Genomic DNA, 15,621 nt, shown 5'->3' with positions numbered 1-15,621 from the left:
TCAAGCTCTAAGCAGAAGGTCTAGGGACTAGGACAGCAGGGCAAAACTTTCCCAAAGCAGTTACTGATGCTTCACTGATAGACCTCAGCTGAGAATCTGACCAACTATCTGCATTCCTGGACCATTATGTTAAAATATTGTGAGTTTTAAGTTAAAAAAACCACAAACAAACAAAAAACCAAAGGAAAACCCCCATCATGCACCAAAACTTCAGATATACAGTGACAATGTGTTTTTGTCAGTGCTGGAAATTACTGTACATACAGCTTGCCCCAATCAAGCTAATTAATTTCCCACAAAAAAGAAGGGAAAAAAAAAAAAATGGCAGGTGACAATTTGTATCTATAAAGAACAACGCATATCACAGAAGCAGTGTCAAAAAAGAAAAAAAAAAAAAAAGATTGGCTTCCTGTGGAAGCAAAAGAGACAGAGATAGGCAGAATCATGTTTTATTTCCTTACGAACTACAGTTTAACAGGAAATTACTCAGTTGAAAGCTAAAAAGCCCGAGCAACTTTTTAACACAGTATACATAATTTTCAAAGGCCTCTGTGCCCTTTACCTGCTTTCATCTTTTACCTCAAAAACACCTCCCAGGATAGATGAGCATGTTTTGAGCCTTCAATTCAATTTAAGTCAATACAATCTAAAAGAATGGTCAGCACAAACTCAGTGACCTCTGCATGAAGGATACCAAAACATTCATTACAGGGCAAGATACATTTTCTATGAACTCCTATGATTTCCAAAGGCTAGCTTATCTACACCATCATCAGAACACCCTGCAGAAGCATCAGTACAAGCTAGCAAATTTGTGACAGTCATTATTAGCTGGATCCCATAAAAACACTCTAATGATTTTAAAGAAAATATATGAATGTCTTGCAAAGCTACTAAGAATGTGCCACAGTAAAACAGTTACTAAGAGCAAATTCTGCAGTTAAGTAAACACAGAATAGTTCTTATTTCCTTCAAATGCTTTATAAAAGGACTATCTCCCTTCTTCATAGAAGAATACAAAGTTTTCACATTTCATGGCTATTTTGGGAAATGGGTTTCAGATAACATCTTACTGTATGAAAAATATTGAGGGCATATAGAATCTTATTTAGAGATGCATATTTTTTATTATTATTATTTTTTCAGCTATTCAAGCTTACTCAGATTTAAATGGTGTGAGGAAAGGAACAGCTTGGAGCCTCCACCTTGTTTCCACTCTGCCCTGTACACAGCTACTCCCCCCTGGAGGTACAGCTTCTGCCCTAACCAGGGCAGGATTCTTCAGAAAGGCATTCTACTGCAGCCCATCAGTGGTACTGCAACCAGTACCACTGTACTAAAACCAGTTGGTCAGTTGCTACAAGAGGTGTTTTCAGTAATGATCCTCCTTGACAGGAAAAAATAATCTTAAAAACCCTCACAAGTGCTCTCCCTTCACATCTATCCACTGAACCCAGCTAGCTAGCTGTTTTACATAGTCAGCAAACCCCAAAGCCAAGCATCTTCTACATGAAACCAAAAGCAGCAGCAACTGCTGAAGTACATACAGTGACACTTTTCCCACAAAGCTCAGCCAAAATATGTTGTTCAAACATTATTTTAAGCTATGTATTTAAAGTAAAACAGCGTCAGGCACCTTGCAGATGGATCGGTAGCTTTTTAAAAATATCATGCAAAGTCTCAAAGCCATTGTAAAGGAGAAGGGACAACCAGTGTGGTGACACCTTAAGAGAGGGAGAGATGCACACATACGGTGCAACCTCAGAAGGCCATGTTTTTTTCTATTAGGCTAAAATAGTACACAGCTATATAACTGAATATCAATCAAAAGGCCTGCCTTAGACAAGATTAAGTTTGCAATGGGTAGATTAAGTTTTTGAACTTAGAAATGCCCGACTTAGTAAGCTTTTTCTCAAAGCGATTTTGCATGTAATGTATTACTGATCTCCGTTCAGATCCTTAAGCATTCTCAAAATAATTACAATTAAATAAGTATATATAAGATGATCTTCTAAATTCATGGCCTTCATTGACTTGAGATAACTGGACTACCTCATCTATTAACCCAGAAGATGGATGTAATACATCAGTAGCTAGGACACAGATTAAGAATACAGATAAAAAGATCATAAAAACTACTGTAATCTGTGTCTATTTTCTGTTCTGTAGAGGCCAATCACATAAATTTATTCTTAATTAAGAAAATTACAAGTGTTACTTTGCACTACCTGGCTGCAGCAGTTTAATTTCCACATCCTCACATGCAAATTACTTAAAAGTTCTTTGATAATGTTTTACCAAAGTTATTCTTGTGATTTTAATAACATCCCATGCCAGCACTTACAGTAAAAAACAAAAAAAAAAAAAACAAAACCCAAACCCAACACAAACACTTAAGCTCCAGTTGTGGTCTTTCCATGAAATCTTTGCAGTTTTAAAAATCCTAACATCCCAGTAAGTAAAAATGCATCCCCCTGTGCAATGTCATATAAAATAGATTAAAACAATGCCCTTACCTTTTCAGCAGCCATCAAAGAAAGACAGGTGGAAATAAACTGCTTTTAAGAGATGAGTAGCACTCTACTTATCTTTCCTTAAAGAAAAAAAAAAAATGGTGGCTGTTCTCCACCCCCTTTCCTTCCTTTGGACACCAAAATTAGACTGACTCATGTAGAGAGGAGCATCCTCAGAACAGCTAAAAGCAAATACGCACAACAAAGATCTCTAATATTAGAGCAGTTTTCCCCAAGTGTCTGGTTTTGTTACCAGCAACAAGCAATGAAGAAAGGTTACTCCTTTTTCTAACATTAAAAAGAGAGCAAGCACAAAAGACTATAAAAGCTGACTGATACCATCAAGCTATGCTCAGCCTTCAGGCCACACACAGGAAGAGAAGTGGCTTTGAGTTCTACACCATTTCTTTCTCTGACACTATGCATGTGAAAATCTTACTAACCTCATTGGCCGCAGGACTTGCACAAAAAACTCCGCTTATACCATGAACAGTCTTTTCCTGGAAACAAAATGGTTTTCAGGTTTGAATGACAAAGCAATTAATATAAAAAATTTAAAATAATTCTTTTTTTTATGTATCTGTGAAAAAAACCAACTAAAACCAAACCAAACCTCATAACTAGAAATCTGATATCAGATAATGGTTAAAAATTATAATACTATTTGGATTAGTGACCCCAGTTCAATCTATTACAGAACTAAGTGGGAGTGATAAAGTTCAAAATTACATCCAAGTTATTTCAAAATCTGGAAAAGAATAGAGGCTGTTCTTCGAAGTTAATATCCTGTCTCACTCCTGGCTCTACCAGATAAACTGTATGTACAATGCAGCAGCTCTTCTTAGTTAAATAGGTTCAGACATTTCCACCTGTGTATGTCAAATTTAATTACCTTCAACAGCTGTATTGCCAAAAGGAAAGTAACTGTCAGTAGAGCACAGTTATGTTCAACAAAGAATATTTGAATGATTTGGGCCTTCATTTCAGGTAAAACTTTAACTAAATGAAAGCCCAGAAATAACCAGAGAACTGTAACTACCCACAGCAACAGATGTGTAGTATCACAAATCCAGGTTGAAAAACATTAGCCCTACCATCAGCTTTCCCCCAATATTTAACCACAGATTTAATCACCATACTTCCACCTCATTGTGTTTTTCCCTCTCACCACTGGGTATGGAAAACTGCTGCAGTATTTTATACCTGCTAAGAACATACCTAAACAAGCTCCACTTGTTCAGCCTTCCCATAGCATCACCTTTCATCTCTGCTTGCAGGCTGGCAGGAGCAGCAAGCACAGGCTCAGAGGTGAGTCGAGGGTAGGCTGAGCAGCCAGCCACAATCCCACCACATCCAGAAGTGGGTGTTGCCTGCAGGGTGCCCCTACACACTCCCAAAGCAAGGGGACTGGCTCTTCTGCTTCAAGAGAAGCAGGGTCTGACCCAGGAGTGGGGGCAAGTGCAAAACATATAGCAGAGATCCACTGAAGAGACAGGCCTGAAGCAGAGGGCGCATTGGTGGAGGCCGCAGCTGGGGCTGATCAGGGCAGCTGGGACCTGTCACCACTCAGGCCCTGAGGCTTTAACTCCCTCAGCCTAAACCTAGACACAGCATTCCTTGCAAGGCCTGATTACAGAGAGTGCAATGGAAATGCTGCTTCCCATGTCCTGTAAGCTATATGTCCATTTACACATCCCAGTATGGCATCTTCCCTTTTTTAACCACATCATATAATGAATTTAGGTAAATTGTACCTCTCACACCCCCTTACTCCCTGGTCTATGGAACAGCTACTGAATGAGCCAGTCCTGCCCTGTCTGCGTTTATAGAGCTGGTTATTCCTGCCTCAATGCACACGTTGCGCTTGCCCCGTTATTTTTCCCTTCATTCAGGCTATATATTTCCAGTTCATCTATGGTGTTCTGAGACTGAACAGCATCTCTCACTGCCTAGAGCAGCTCTCTGATGTTGGTAGCATCAGACACTGGGACAATCTGTTAACACTGCACAAACACACAAAATCCATAAACTGTAAAAAGTGTGCCCTTTAATTTCATTAACATCCAGGTATAAGAATTCAGGTATTCTTCATGACTTTACATGTGTTTGTTTGTTTGTGGGTTTTTTTTGTTTGGTTTGTGGTTGTTTTGTTTTACTTTGGTTTTTTAATAGTTCCTGTGCATACATGACATACTCAGGTCTTCTTTTCAAGCTCTTTTTCCAGGAACAAGATGCAAATCCTCCTTTCCAGGGAAGGACCTCTTCGATCTCCCTCTCCGCAGGCACGCTTGCGGAACACAAACGGCGAGCTATCTATCTGTATGCAAAGCTAGCTATCCGTGACAAGGAGCTTCTCCCTCTCTCAGGCTGTGAACCGTTTGACACCGCCACGAAGGCGCCGCCTCACCGCCGCGCTGTCGCTATGGAAACCGCGCCATCTTGGAGGGCGCTGGGCAGGCAGAGCTTACGGAGCCTCCCGTTGCTACGCGCCCGAGACGTAATGGAGCGGCTGGGAGTAGCGTGTGTGTGCGTGCGCGCGCAGGCGCACTGCACAAGCGCCTCGGTGCCGCGGAGCCGGTGGGAGGCGCAGGCGCAGTGCGAGTAGCGGTTGGCGCGTGGGGCGCAGCGGTGAGGGGGTGGTGTTGGTTGCGGCTGGAGGGGCTCCACCGGGAAGATGGACGAGTTCCAGCCGGGGGAGGAGGTAACGGGGCTGGGCGCAGCGGGAGGGCAGTGTCGGGGCTGCCCCGGCTTTCTCCTGGCTTCCCCTTTCAGTGCTGGTGGAGGGTCTCAGGTGGTACCTGTCCGCCCGGACCACACCCCTTGGGTGAACCCGGGGCTGCTGGCAGCCCGCCCGCCCCTTCTACCCCTCTTCGTCCCGGTCCCTTGCTGCCCTCCGCCGGTGTGGCGCCGGGCGCTGGCGGCGTCTCTGAGTGGAGCGTCTCGGGGAGTGGCTGGCGACAGGCCCAGTCTTTGTTCCTCCTCCCGGGAGCTCGAGGTGAACACGGCCGGTAACCGATGGGCCAGCCCCTTGCCTATGTTTCGGGAGTTGGCTGACTCCTCTTCCCTGGTGGTGACCCACGCCTGCCTCTCCCCCGAAAGCTGTCGCTGCAAATCGCTTAGAGAAAACGCTCGGGGGGTGTCGTGGGCTGTGCCCCCCCCCCAGTGGGGTGAGGCAGTGTGCTGTGGTAGAAGGTTTACGAGTTACATCAGTGAAAGACTGGAATAAGCTAATTTTGTGAGGAAAGAAGAGTTCAGCCAGGTAGTCCGTATGTTACAGGTGCAGTAGTGAGACATTGTACCCCATTAACGAAGATAAGAGTCGGATAAATCAAGGGTCTTTATCACAGTAAGTGACTGCCCAGAAAGTGGTGCTCTTGCAGAGGCACAGTTTTTTGTGAGCTGTGACAATTTGCTGCATTGTTCTTAAACAGCTGCGCTGTGACTTGGTTAGACAATAGCAAAGCAGCGTGAAGGTGGGTCAGGCGTGTGCTGTTCTGAAAGCCTTGTTCTCATTGCTGGATCTGGCCTGTGTTATACAGTTACAGGTTTGGGGTTTTTTCTTTAACACACTTGAACATCATTCTTAGAGCTGTTTCCAAAAACATCTTCAGAATGATTAAAAACCAAGGCTGCTTTGCTGTTTGCATTTGTTGCCTGGGAACGCCCTGCTTAAACAAGGTACTGGAAACATCACATCTGATTTCCTTGTGTCAGATGGGTAGAGCAGGTAAAGAATAAAGCTGCTGATTTAATACAGAAAGTGCTTATATCATCTTATTAAAAGATGGACTGGTAGTGTTGTGTGATTTGGCAGCTCAGTAATAGCACGTAAATCACGAAGTTGGATATTAGAACTTTGTGTTCTGTTTTGTCATGCATCTAAACCCATATTCACTGTGATCCCCAAAAAGGAAGACGGTCAAGAAGTAACAGCAACTCTAGAACCAAATTCTTAAATCTCTGTATGGCTCTTTCCCACTTGTTTCAGTACAAATTAGTCCTCAAAATACCTTTGAGAGTTTGAAATTGGGTTGAATTTAATTCAATTTGCTTTGGTGAACCTTGTTTGTGCTCACTCAAAGGCGTTTCTGAGCAGAGTTCTTGACTTCACAAAGAAAAAAGCTGTATGTAGTTTATGATCTTGCCTGACAGCATGTTTCATGTCTGCCAGCATGTCTGGCATCCATATTCTTAACTTCCGCTCTAGGGAAGGAGTATTTTGATAATTGGTGCTCTTTTTCGTTTAAATATCCTCATACAATGTAAAATGTAAGCACCTGTAAAATTTAGTACCATGAAAACAAATGAGGTGTATTAAAATTAAATCAAAGTCAAGAAGCTGAAAATAAAAGCCAGTTTGCCACAGCACATAAAAGCTTTTACAAATGTTGATATGTGCGGGCAGGTTGGTGCCTCCAAATAGAGAAAAGGCATTGCTTGCGTGTATCCTGCTGTTTCTTCTCTCAGAGAACACTCAACTACTCACATCTTTCTGAATGTCACTGAAGCCAGCCAGACTGTTCTGAAACCTTCTGGGCAAAGGTTTATCAATAGAATCTTGACATTCTGAGCAGTTGTAACTATGTCCTGCCTGCACACCTGAGTTACACTGTTATTCGTGTTTGCCAGCTGGAGAAGCTGACGGACCTGCCAGTGAAATCTCAGACAATATATACTCCATGAAGTTCATTTTGAAATCCTTATTCAGTCTTCTGAAATTAATCAATTTGTTATGTGCATTTCTTTTGTCTGATTCATTTCTTCTGGTTTATGAGGTGAGATACCAGCAGTAAAACCATGGTGCATGGCTTGCTGCATGCCATGTAGGGTCCCACTTGGTTTAACTACCTTACATGGGAGGCAGCAGTAGCTGAGGCACACAACCAGGAAAACATACTAACCATACAAGTGTAGTTTTAAGATTAGTAAAATGTCAGGGCCTTCTCTGTGCTTAATCTCTGCTCCCCAGAGCCTGGGAGAAGGCTGAGGTGGTGGGAAGGTCATCAAACTGGATTTCCCCCTTTGTTTCCAAGGCACTTTTCTTTGTATCCCCAGCTGAGATTGTCATGGCAGTTTCTCCTTAAGCTGTCAATTAATGTTTTGTCTGTGTCAGTGCCCTGGAGATGTCGGTTTCATTTAACTGTAAGAGGTAAGCTGTGCCTGCACACTGAGCTTACCTCTGCAACCCTGCTGCAAACTGTGAACATTAATGCTTGTTGTAATATGTGAATGTACCTTTACAGAAGTGCTGTATATGTTGTTCTAAAATACTACCAAGTTAAAGTTTGAGAACTTTGCCTCTAAGGGCCAACCAATATTAGTTCACCTGTTACTTTTAATTACTTTGCTAAGGATGTTGCCTGGGTTCAGGGGGCCAAAGGACAGGTGGGCAAATAAAGGAAGACTCCAATCTCCTGACTTGCAAGAAATTGACAAGCATAAATTAAGCTTCTTGTGCATGTTCTTAACATAGCTTGAACTCTCAGATCAATGCGTCCACTGATTATTTAAAATTCTATTTTTTTTGTAGACTTCCTTTGTTGTCGATGAAGTCAGTGCCATCATTAAAGAGGTAAATTAACACTTTAATTTTGTTGGTGTGAAAGTAGAGTACATCATATGCTGTGTGCTAAAAGGCATTCAAGAAAATGTGATAACTGAGATATGATAGATTTCGCTAGGTTGCTGTCAAAGTAGAATTGCTGATTTAACCAGTGTATATACTTTAATTCCATTTTATCATCAATCAAATCAAAATACATCAATTCCACTTTAAGTGGAATTATGTTAAGCTGTGATATGCATTGTAAATCCAGAAGATAATGAAAGTAATTTCATATGCTTCTCTCTCATTGCAGTGTATCCTTATTAGAATTTTTTAGGTGAAACCCCATAGAAATAGATTTCATGTTTCAGTAACGTACAGGGCTTTTTCTAGGCTGTCTGTATGTGCATGTAACTGTGTGTGTTTGAGTTGCTTTTCCTCCAAAATGAGTTCTTGTTTGTTTGGGATGATTAAACTGTTCTTGTTGCTAAGAAACATGAATTTCCTGTCTAGAAAATTTCCAGAAGGATTTGGGGTGTGGTTTTTATGTCCAGAATTCCTCTTGTAGACTAACCTAGTGCAGTCTTTTTCTCATTGCAAAACCACTGTTTTGGTCACTCTGTAAATGGAATGCACAGGCTTCGGTGCATGCTCGTGTCTCTTCTGAATCTGAAATGATTTTGTGGCTATTTTTTAAAAACAATTTCTGTGAGGAAAAAATGTGTCAATGAAACCATGCAGCTTTAATGTACTTACCTGTATCTTAAAGGGGAAACTATCCTTGTAAGCAAAATGGACTATTTGGCTGAAGGCTGCTGCTCAATTAATAACCAGCAACCACATGGGTCTTTTGTTTCAATTTGGGGTTTTGTTTGCCAAAAATGGTTCTGCTGACAATTCTGAATATCATTTCTGTAGAGGAATATGTATGAATGAGCTGGGGTTAAATTTTTGTAATAACTGAAAACACTTCCAACAATCAGTATGGACAAGCAGGATTTAGGAATTCTCTGTGGCTATGGGGAATGGGCTAATGGGTGCCTTGTGAAACTTATTGTGTGTACTTGTTGCCAATAGGCCATAGAAAGTGCAATAGGTGGCAATACCTACCAGCACAGCAAGGTGAACCAGTGGACAACCAGTGTGGTAGAGCAAACGCTGAGCCAACTCACAAAGCTGGGGAAGCCTTTCAAGTATATTGGTGAGCTCAGTTTTCTCTTTGCTGTTAAAGCTGGTACAGGCAAGTGTGCTGATGGGTGGGGGAAGATCCTGGCAAGAACCATGTCTGTAAACTACTCATAAGCATGTGTGTATGTGCTATGCTAAGCAAACATTGAGCTAAATGTTAATTGATGTCAGTGATAGATTAATAAAAGCTTCTCTACTAACAGTGACCTGTGTGATTATGCAAAAGAATGGTGCTGGGCTACATACAGCAAGCTCTTGCTTCTGGGACAACTCCAGTGATGGTAAGAAACACAACTGTTGGACATTTCAGCTCATGCCCTTAAGCCTAGGCAACATACTTTGATGGAACACCTTATCCTTGGTGCCATCTTAAGGCATATCAAGGATAAGAGGGTTATGAGGCAACATGGCTTTACCAAGGGGAAGTCATGCTTGACCAACCTCATAGCCTTTTATGAGGAAATAACACGGTCGATGGATGATGGCAGAGCAGTGGATGTGGTCTACCTTGACTTCAGCAAAGCATTTGACACAGTCTTCCACAGCATCCTCATAGCTAAATTGAGGAAGTGTGGTCTGGATGGTCAGGTAGTGAGGTGGACTGCGAACTGGCTGAAGGACAGAAGCCAGAGAGTTGTAGTCTATGGGGCGGAGTCTAGTTGGAGGCCTGTATCTAGTGGAGTGCCTCAAGGGTCAGTGCTGGGGCCAGTATTATTCAATATATTCATCAATGATTTAGATGAGGGAATTGAGTGTACTGTCAGCAAGTTTGCTGATGACACTGACAGTAAGCTAGGAGGAGTGGCTGACACGCCAGAAGGCTGTGCTGCCATCCAGTGAGACCTGGACAGGCTGGAGAGTTGGGCAGGAAATAACTTGATGAAATATAACAAGGGAAAGTGTAGAGTCCTGCATCTGGGCAGGAACAACCCCAGGTTCCAGTATAGGTTGGGGAACGACCTGTTAGAGAGTAGTGTAGGGGAGAGGGACCTGGGGGTCCTAGTGGAGGGCAGGATGACCATGAGCCAACACTGTGCCCTTGTGGCCAAGAAGGCCAATGGCATCCTGGGGTGTATTAGAAGGGGGGTGGTCAGTAGGTCGAGAGAGGTCCTCCTTCCCCTCTACTCTGCCCTGGTGAGACCGCATCTGGAATATTGTGTCCAGTTCTGGGCCCCTCAGTTCAAGAAGGACAGGGACCTGCTGGAGAGAGTCCAGCGCAGGGCAACTAAGATGATTAAGGGAGTGGAGCATCTCCCTTATGAGGAAAGGCTGAGGGAGCTGGGTCTCTATAGTTTGGAGAAGAGGAGACTGAGGGGTGACCTTATTAGTGTATATAAATATATAAAGGGGGAGTGTCACGAGGATGGAGCCAGGCTCTTCTCAGTGGCAAACAATGATAGGACAAGGGGTAATGGGTACAAACTGGAACACAAGAGGTTCCACTTCAACTTGAGAAGAAACTTCTTCTCAGTGAGGGTGAGGGAACACTGGAACAGGCTGCCCAGGGGGGTTGTGGAGTCTCCTTCTCTGGAGACATTCAAAACCCGCCTGGACACATTCCTGTGTAACCTTATCTAGGTGTTCCTGCTCTGGCAGGGGGATTGAACTAGATGATCTTTTGAGGTCCCTTCCAATCTCTAGCATACTGTGATACTTCTCTTTTTTCCCCAAGTGCTGTAGTTCTGGAGTAATAGCAAATACATTGATGTGTTTTCTGTGTGGCTGTGGTGCCAGCTCTGCTACATATGAACTGCTTAGCTGTTGTGAAAGCTTCATGCTTAAGGTTCTAAATGTAAATTACAAACCTGCACATAAGGGTGTGCATGTAATCACTGTTACACTCTTCTGTCTCTGAAACCCTTTTTTGTATTTGTAGGGACCTGCACTGTGAGATGGGAGAATAAGACTGTGTACTGTATTGTCAGTGCCTTTGGACTTGCAATCTGATTGCCTTGGAATCATTCACCCTTCTCTTTTCTACTCCAGCACCTAAGTCCACCTCTACTCAAACTGTGAATACACTGAACAACTTCTGGTTTTAATGTACTTTTTCAGTAACTTTTTTTCAAACATGGAAGTGTGAAAACATGCTGTTACATGGTTTATGTTTGTTCTTAGTATCCTAGCAGTGTTGCCACACTGTCTTAACACTTCAAGAACTTATCTTCAAGGTGCTAATACTGAAATCTGCTGCAGTGCACACACTTTCTCTAGATTTCTTTTTTAAGACCAATCTAAATTAGACACTGATTTTCATACTTTGTACTTTTGGTTAGCATTAAATTATTGAAATTCATAACCATTGGTGTGAGATTCATTTAAACTTAACTCGATATTTAAGAAGTTCCAAATCTCATTCTCTTCAAGGTTGCTGAGGTACATACCAGAATGCAAAGCACTTCCATAGTTTTGCCCAAGTCACTACAAAATTGCAAGAAAATTAGATGATGTTTATTAGAAAGTAACTTGTCTGCATTTCTGGTACCTGTTTAATCTGATTGTATGGTTTTGAAGGCATGGAATGATAACAGAAATAACTACCTTCAGTGAACAAGGGCAGATAAGGTTTTCACATTCCAGGAGTGCTCAGCAAGCTGTACGTGGGTAACCAGTCACTCCCACAGCCAGTTATGTGTGTTGAGTAGGTCTTGAACTTCCCTGTTATCCTCTCTGTTGGTTTTAGGTGATGGTGTGTGATGAGTTCTGATAGTTTGTAAAACATGAACCCTTCTGAAAGGGGAAAAACCAGCCTCAGGGGGACATAATTAAATAACATGTGAATGTCTCCTGCATTCTAGAGTAAAGCTGCAGAGGAGGAACATGTAAGACTTGTTTTCAGCATAGGCTTGGGTAACTTTTTCTTTGTCAGCTAATTGAAGAAATGGGAGCATGCTATAAATTTCAGACTACCCCTATGAACTGCTGTGCTGCTGCTGTAAGCAGTAGCTCAGTGCTGGTGAACTTGAAAGAATTACTCACGAAGCCAGCGGGGGAGAGAGGATTCCAGGCTGGAGGCAGTGTGAGTGACCTGCATTTGCTTATGTTTAGGAAGCCCCGACACACATTTTCAGAAGCTGGCTCTTGGCTGACGCCATTTGCAATGAGATCACTCCTGATGCAGTGTGTTTCCATGATCTGGAAAGACACAGTGCTGAAAACTCCAGGGCCAGCAGAGGGTTTGCTTTTCATAGTGCTGGGTGCAGGGGTTTCTCTCTGTTGACTGCTCAGTGTACTCAAACAGACTGCAAAACCCCCCCTCCACTCCATGATGGGCAAGGCTTTGACTCTTCGTTCCTACCCATTTCTCCTGTCAGCAGGTTTGGACTTTGTACCATCAAGACTTTGAATACAGTTTAAAGGCTGACATGTTTCTGTTAGTATACAAGTTTCAAAACATACCTGTGGACGTGTCTCATTTATGACAGGTCACTTTATTCCAGCATATGTCCTAAGGAGTGTGATGGAGCTACACAGAGTGTATATGTACTGCATTTCTGTAGTAGAGAGCTTTAGCACCAGTTTGACAAGAAACTTAATGCTGAGCATTCAGTGTCAGAAATGATACACCACCTGTAAAAAGAAAATATTAAAACAAAGATTGAATAAAGTGCCTGAAACTAGTCATCAGGGTGAGAGAGAAACTTGTTATAAAAGGAATAGATCTTTAATCTCTGAGTTGCTAAGGACATTCGTATTTGATCTGGATACTTTATCTCCTTTCCATCAGCATTCCAGAAGGCAGCTGGTAGTGAAGCACCTCCTTAGCTGCTTGTTTACATTTAGAATAAATAGGGGGTTTTTTTCTGTTTGTTGGTTCATGAAGGTGCTAAAGCGCAGAAATAAAATGCTTGGGATGCTTGTCAGTGTAAGAGCTGCATGAGAGGAAAAAACCCGGTAACATTAAGTTTTACTCCAGAGGTAGATACTGGTTAATCTGTGCTGCCACAGCCTCCTGAATCTCATCCTTCTGCAATTAACCAAGTTTAAATATGCATAAGAAGATACATGTAAACTGCAAATGATAGATGTAAGTTATGAAAATGGTGCTAGAAGGAAAATAGAACTAAGCTACAATATAAAGATATAAAACTTTATTATGAACATATTTAACAATGATTATGCACATGAAGTTGTACAAGAAACTCACTACCCAACTTCTGCTTAAAGTAAAATATTTTTTCCTTCATATTCCATATTAGCATGAAGTTTTCCAACATAAATGGATAATTTGCTGTCATTAACACATCTTCTAGATATACAGGATATTCAACACATGTCCTCATGCACACTGTCTCAAAGCAGCATTTAGTTACAGCTTCTCATTAAACAGAGCATTTATCGTACACATTTTGATACCATTTTGGTACACAATTTTTCCATATTTTCATTTTACATATTTACAAATTTCTCAAAAAAGTCTTACAGTAATGCAAAGGTTGTTATTACTGGCATCAGCAAAAGGAAACCGGGAAGAGTTGGGTGGCTGTAGATACCAAGTTGTCTTTTGGCTGGGAGAAAGACAACAGACAGCTTTCCATAGCTGGGCCTCCCCAGCATGAGTGCCATGGGCCCTGCTGCAGTCCCTGCTTCTCCCTGGTGTTACACCTCTTTGCCAGGCCTGGGGAAATTTCCCACCCTTTCCAACACCAGCTCTTTTCAAAGCAAATGCTACTAAAAATGGCTCTCACAAATGGCTTGCATTCAATGGTTACTGGTGTCTCAAACATCCCTCTTGATCACTCTGTTCATGGAAGTCTTGCAGTTACTTAAGAGATGGCATCTCCTTCAGAGCAGGAACACCATGTGCTGTGGGGCCTGTTTGTATAGTTGTCTCATTTTATACAGCTCTACTAGTGATGGAAATAATTACTTCAACAGTAATGAAAGGACAGCCAGGCTTGTTTCTTAACCAGGTATTTTTTGTTTCACCCTTAAGTTACAATACTTAGGAGGTGAATTTATACCATCTACTCCCAGGCTGTTTACAATCCCTGTTGTAATATTCCTCAAATGCTGTCTCTGCTTTCCAATTGTGAAAATAAGAAGGGTGAAACTGAGATTTCTTACTGGCAAAACTATTTCCTCACTTGCTTCACTACTTTTGCCTTTACTGTATATTGAATTTAATGTGACAGTGCTTCATTCAACCAAGCTTACAGCCACACGCTAGCATTTCCCAAATACAAAGCTATTTTGCATGGCAAACATTGCTTAAATATAATCTCTGAAAACTATCAAGGAAATTATTTTCTCACTATTTTCATAGTGAGATCCTTATTTTAGGTACACATTTCCCATTCCCAACTTTCCTATTTCCACTTCGAATGTAGTGATGTAGAAAAGTTAATGCAAACAACACAGCAAGTGAAATGGACCAAGAACATCTCAGGAAAAAATCATCATCTCAAAAGTTAGATTAAAAATAGCTTCTTTAGTTAATGAAATACCAAAGCATGACACTGTATTTCAGGGTTAACTGTAACCATCAGTGCAAACTGTGATAAGAAATAGGAATACACTTGCACATTGGTCAAATCAAACGTTTTATCTCTTCAGAACAATTTAGAACAGAATTAAGAAATATCAGAGCCAAACAGATGGAATACATAAGGATCATGTAAATATCAGTGTTTGAAGACCCACTTCCTGTACTCACTCCAAATGGAAGTCAAAAGGACTTGGGGTATGTGAGGGATGCCGAGGTGGCTTCCAAGTCTGACTCCGCACATCCAAACAGCTGTGAGTCTCAGGAGAGGTGGCTGCGGAACAGTAAGAGCGAGAATGGGCCCTCTGATTTTAAGATACAAATATCATCTCCCATACTTATTAAAAAACAAGCCTAAGAGGAAGCAGTCAGGGTACAGCTTAGCTCACTGGAGAAACAAAACACCACTAACTCGAATACTTCTTTAGTGTTTTCCTATATGTTCTTCTACTAAACTAACACAAATTCATTAAGAAATCAAAGGGAAAACCTTTCCCTTCCTCCCCAGCAGTTTCCTTGCTTTAGCCATACAATAGTGCTTTGGCTTCTAACACATAAGTGATCCCTGGTTTTAAATTTCAAATACCCTCAAAAAATTTTACCTATTTTACAGAGTTCTCTCTCTCACACACACAGTATCTTACTACAATTACCTTTAGCATAGCACTGATTTAATGTGAACTATTCTATGATAGCAAGGGTGCAACCATATGAGACAGTTCCTTTGGTCCTTTCTAAGCAAACTGCTTGGAACTGTCCTGTGAAGTCTCCCCTTCACGATCCTGAACAGCTGCCAGGAGGTTCCTGCAGTGGGAATGTGGGAATGGTCTAGAACAATTGTTGCATCAAAGCAGAACAAACCTAATTTTTCCCCAGTCCAATCCAGCAAG

At 41.8% G+C, this 15,621-nt stretch overlaps 1 protein-coding gene across 1 annotated transcript; it reads left to right on the top strand.

The window, feature by feature from the left end:
* The first annotated feature begins 5,123 nt into the window (after positions 1-5,123).
* Positions 5,124-11,485, top strand: DYNLT1 (dynein light chain Tctex-type 1). The gene is made up of 5 exons (XM_080615642.1): positions 5,124-5,214; positions 8,044-8,085; positions 9,136-9,259; positions 9,450-9,527; positions 11,123-11,485. Exons 1-5 carry the CDS (start codon positions 5,188-5,190, stop codon positions 11,191-11,193), a joined length of 342 nt encoding a protein of 113 aa, XP_080471768.1. The 5' UTR covers positions 5,124-5,187; the 3' UTR covers positions 11,194-11,485.
* Positions 11,486-15,621: the final 4,136 nt, after the last annotated feature.

This window comes from Psittacula echo, assembly GCF_963264785.1.
Source record: "Psittacula echo genome assembly, chromosome: 4".
Classification (NCBI taxonomy): Eukaryota; Metazoa; Chordata; class Aves; order Psittaciformes; family Psittacidae; genus Psittacula; species Psittacula echo.
Note: the sequence above shows the minus strand (reverse complement) of the source record. Positions and strands in the feature narration are given on the sequence as shown.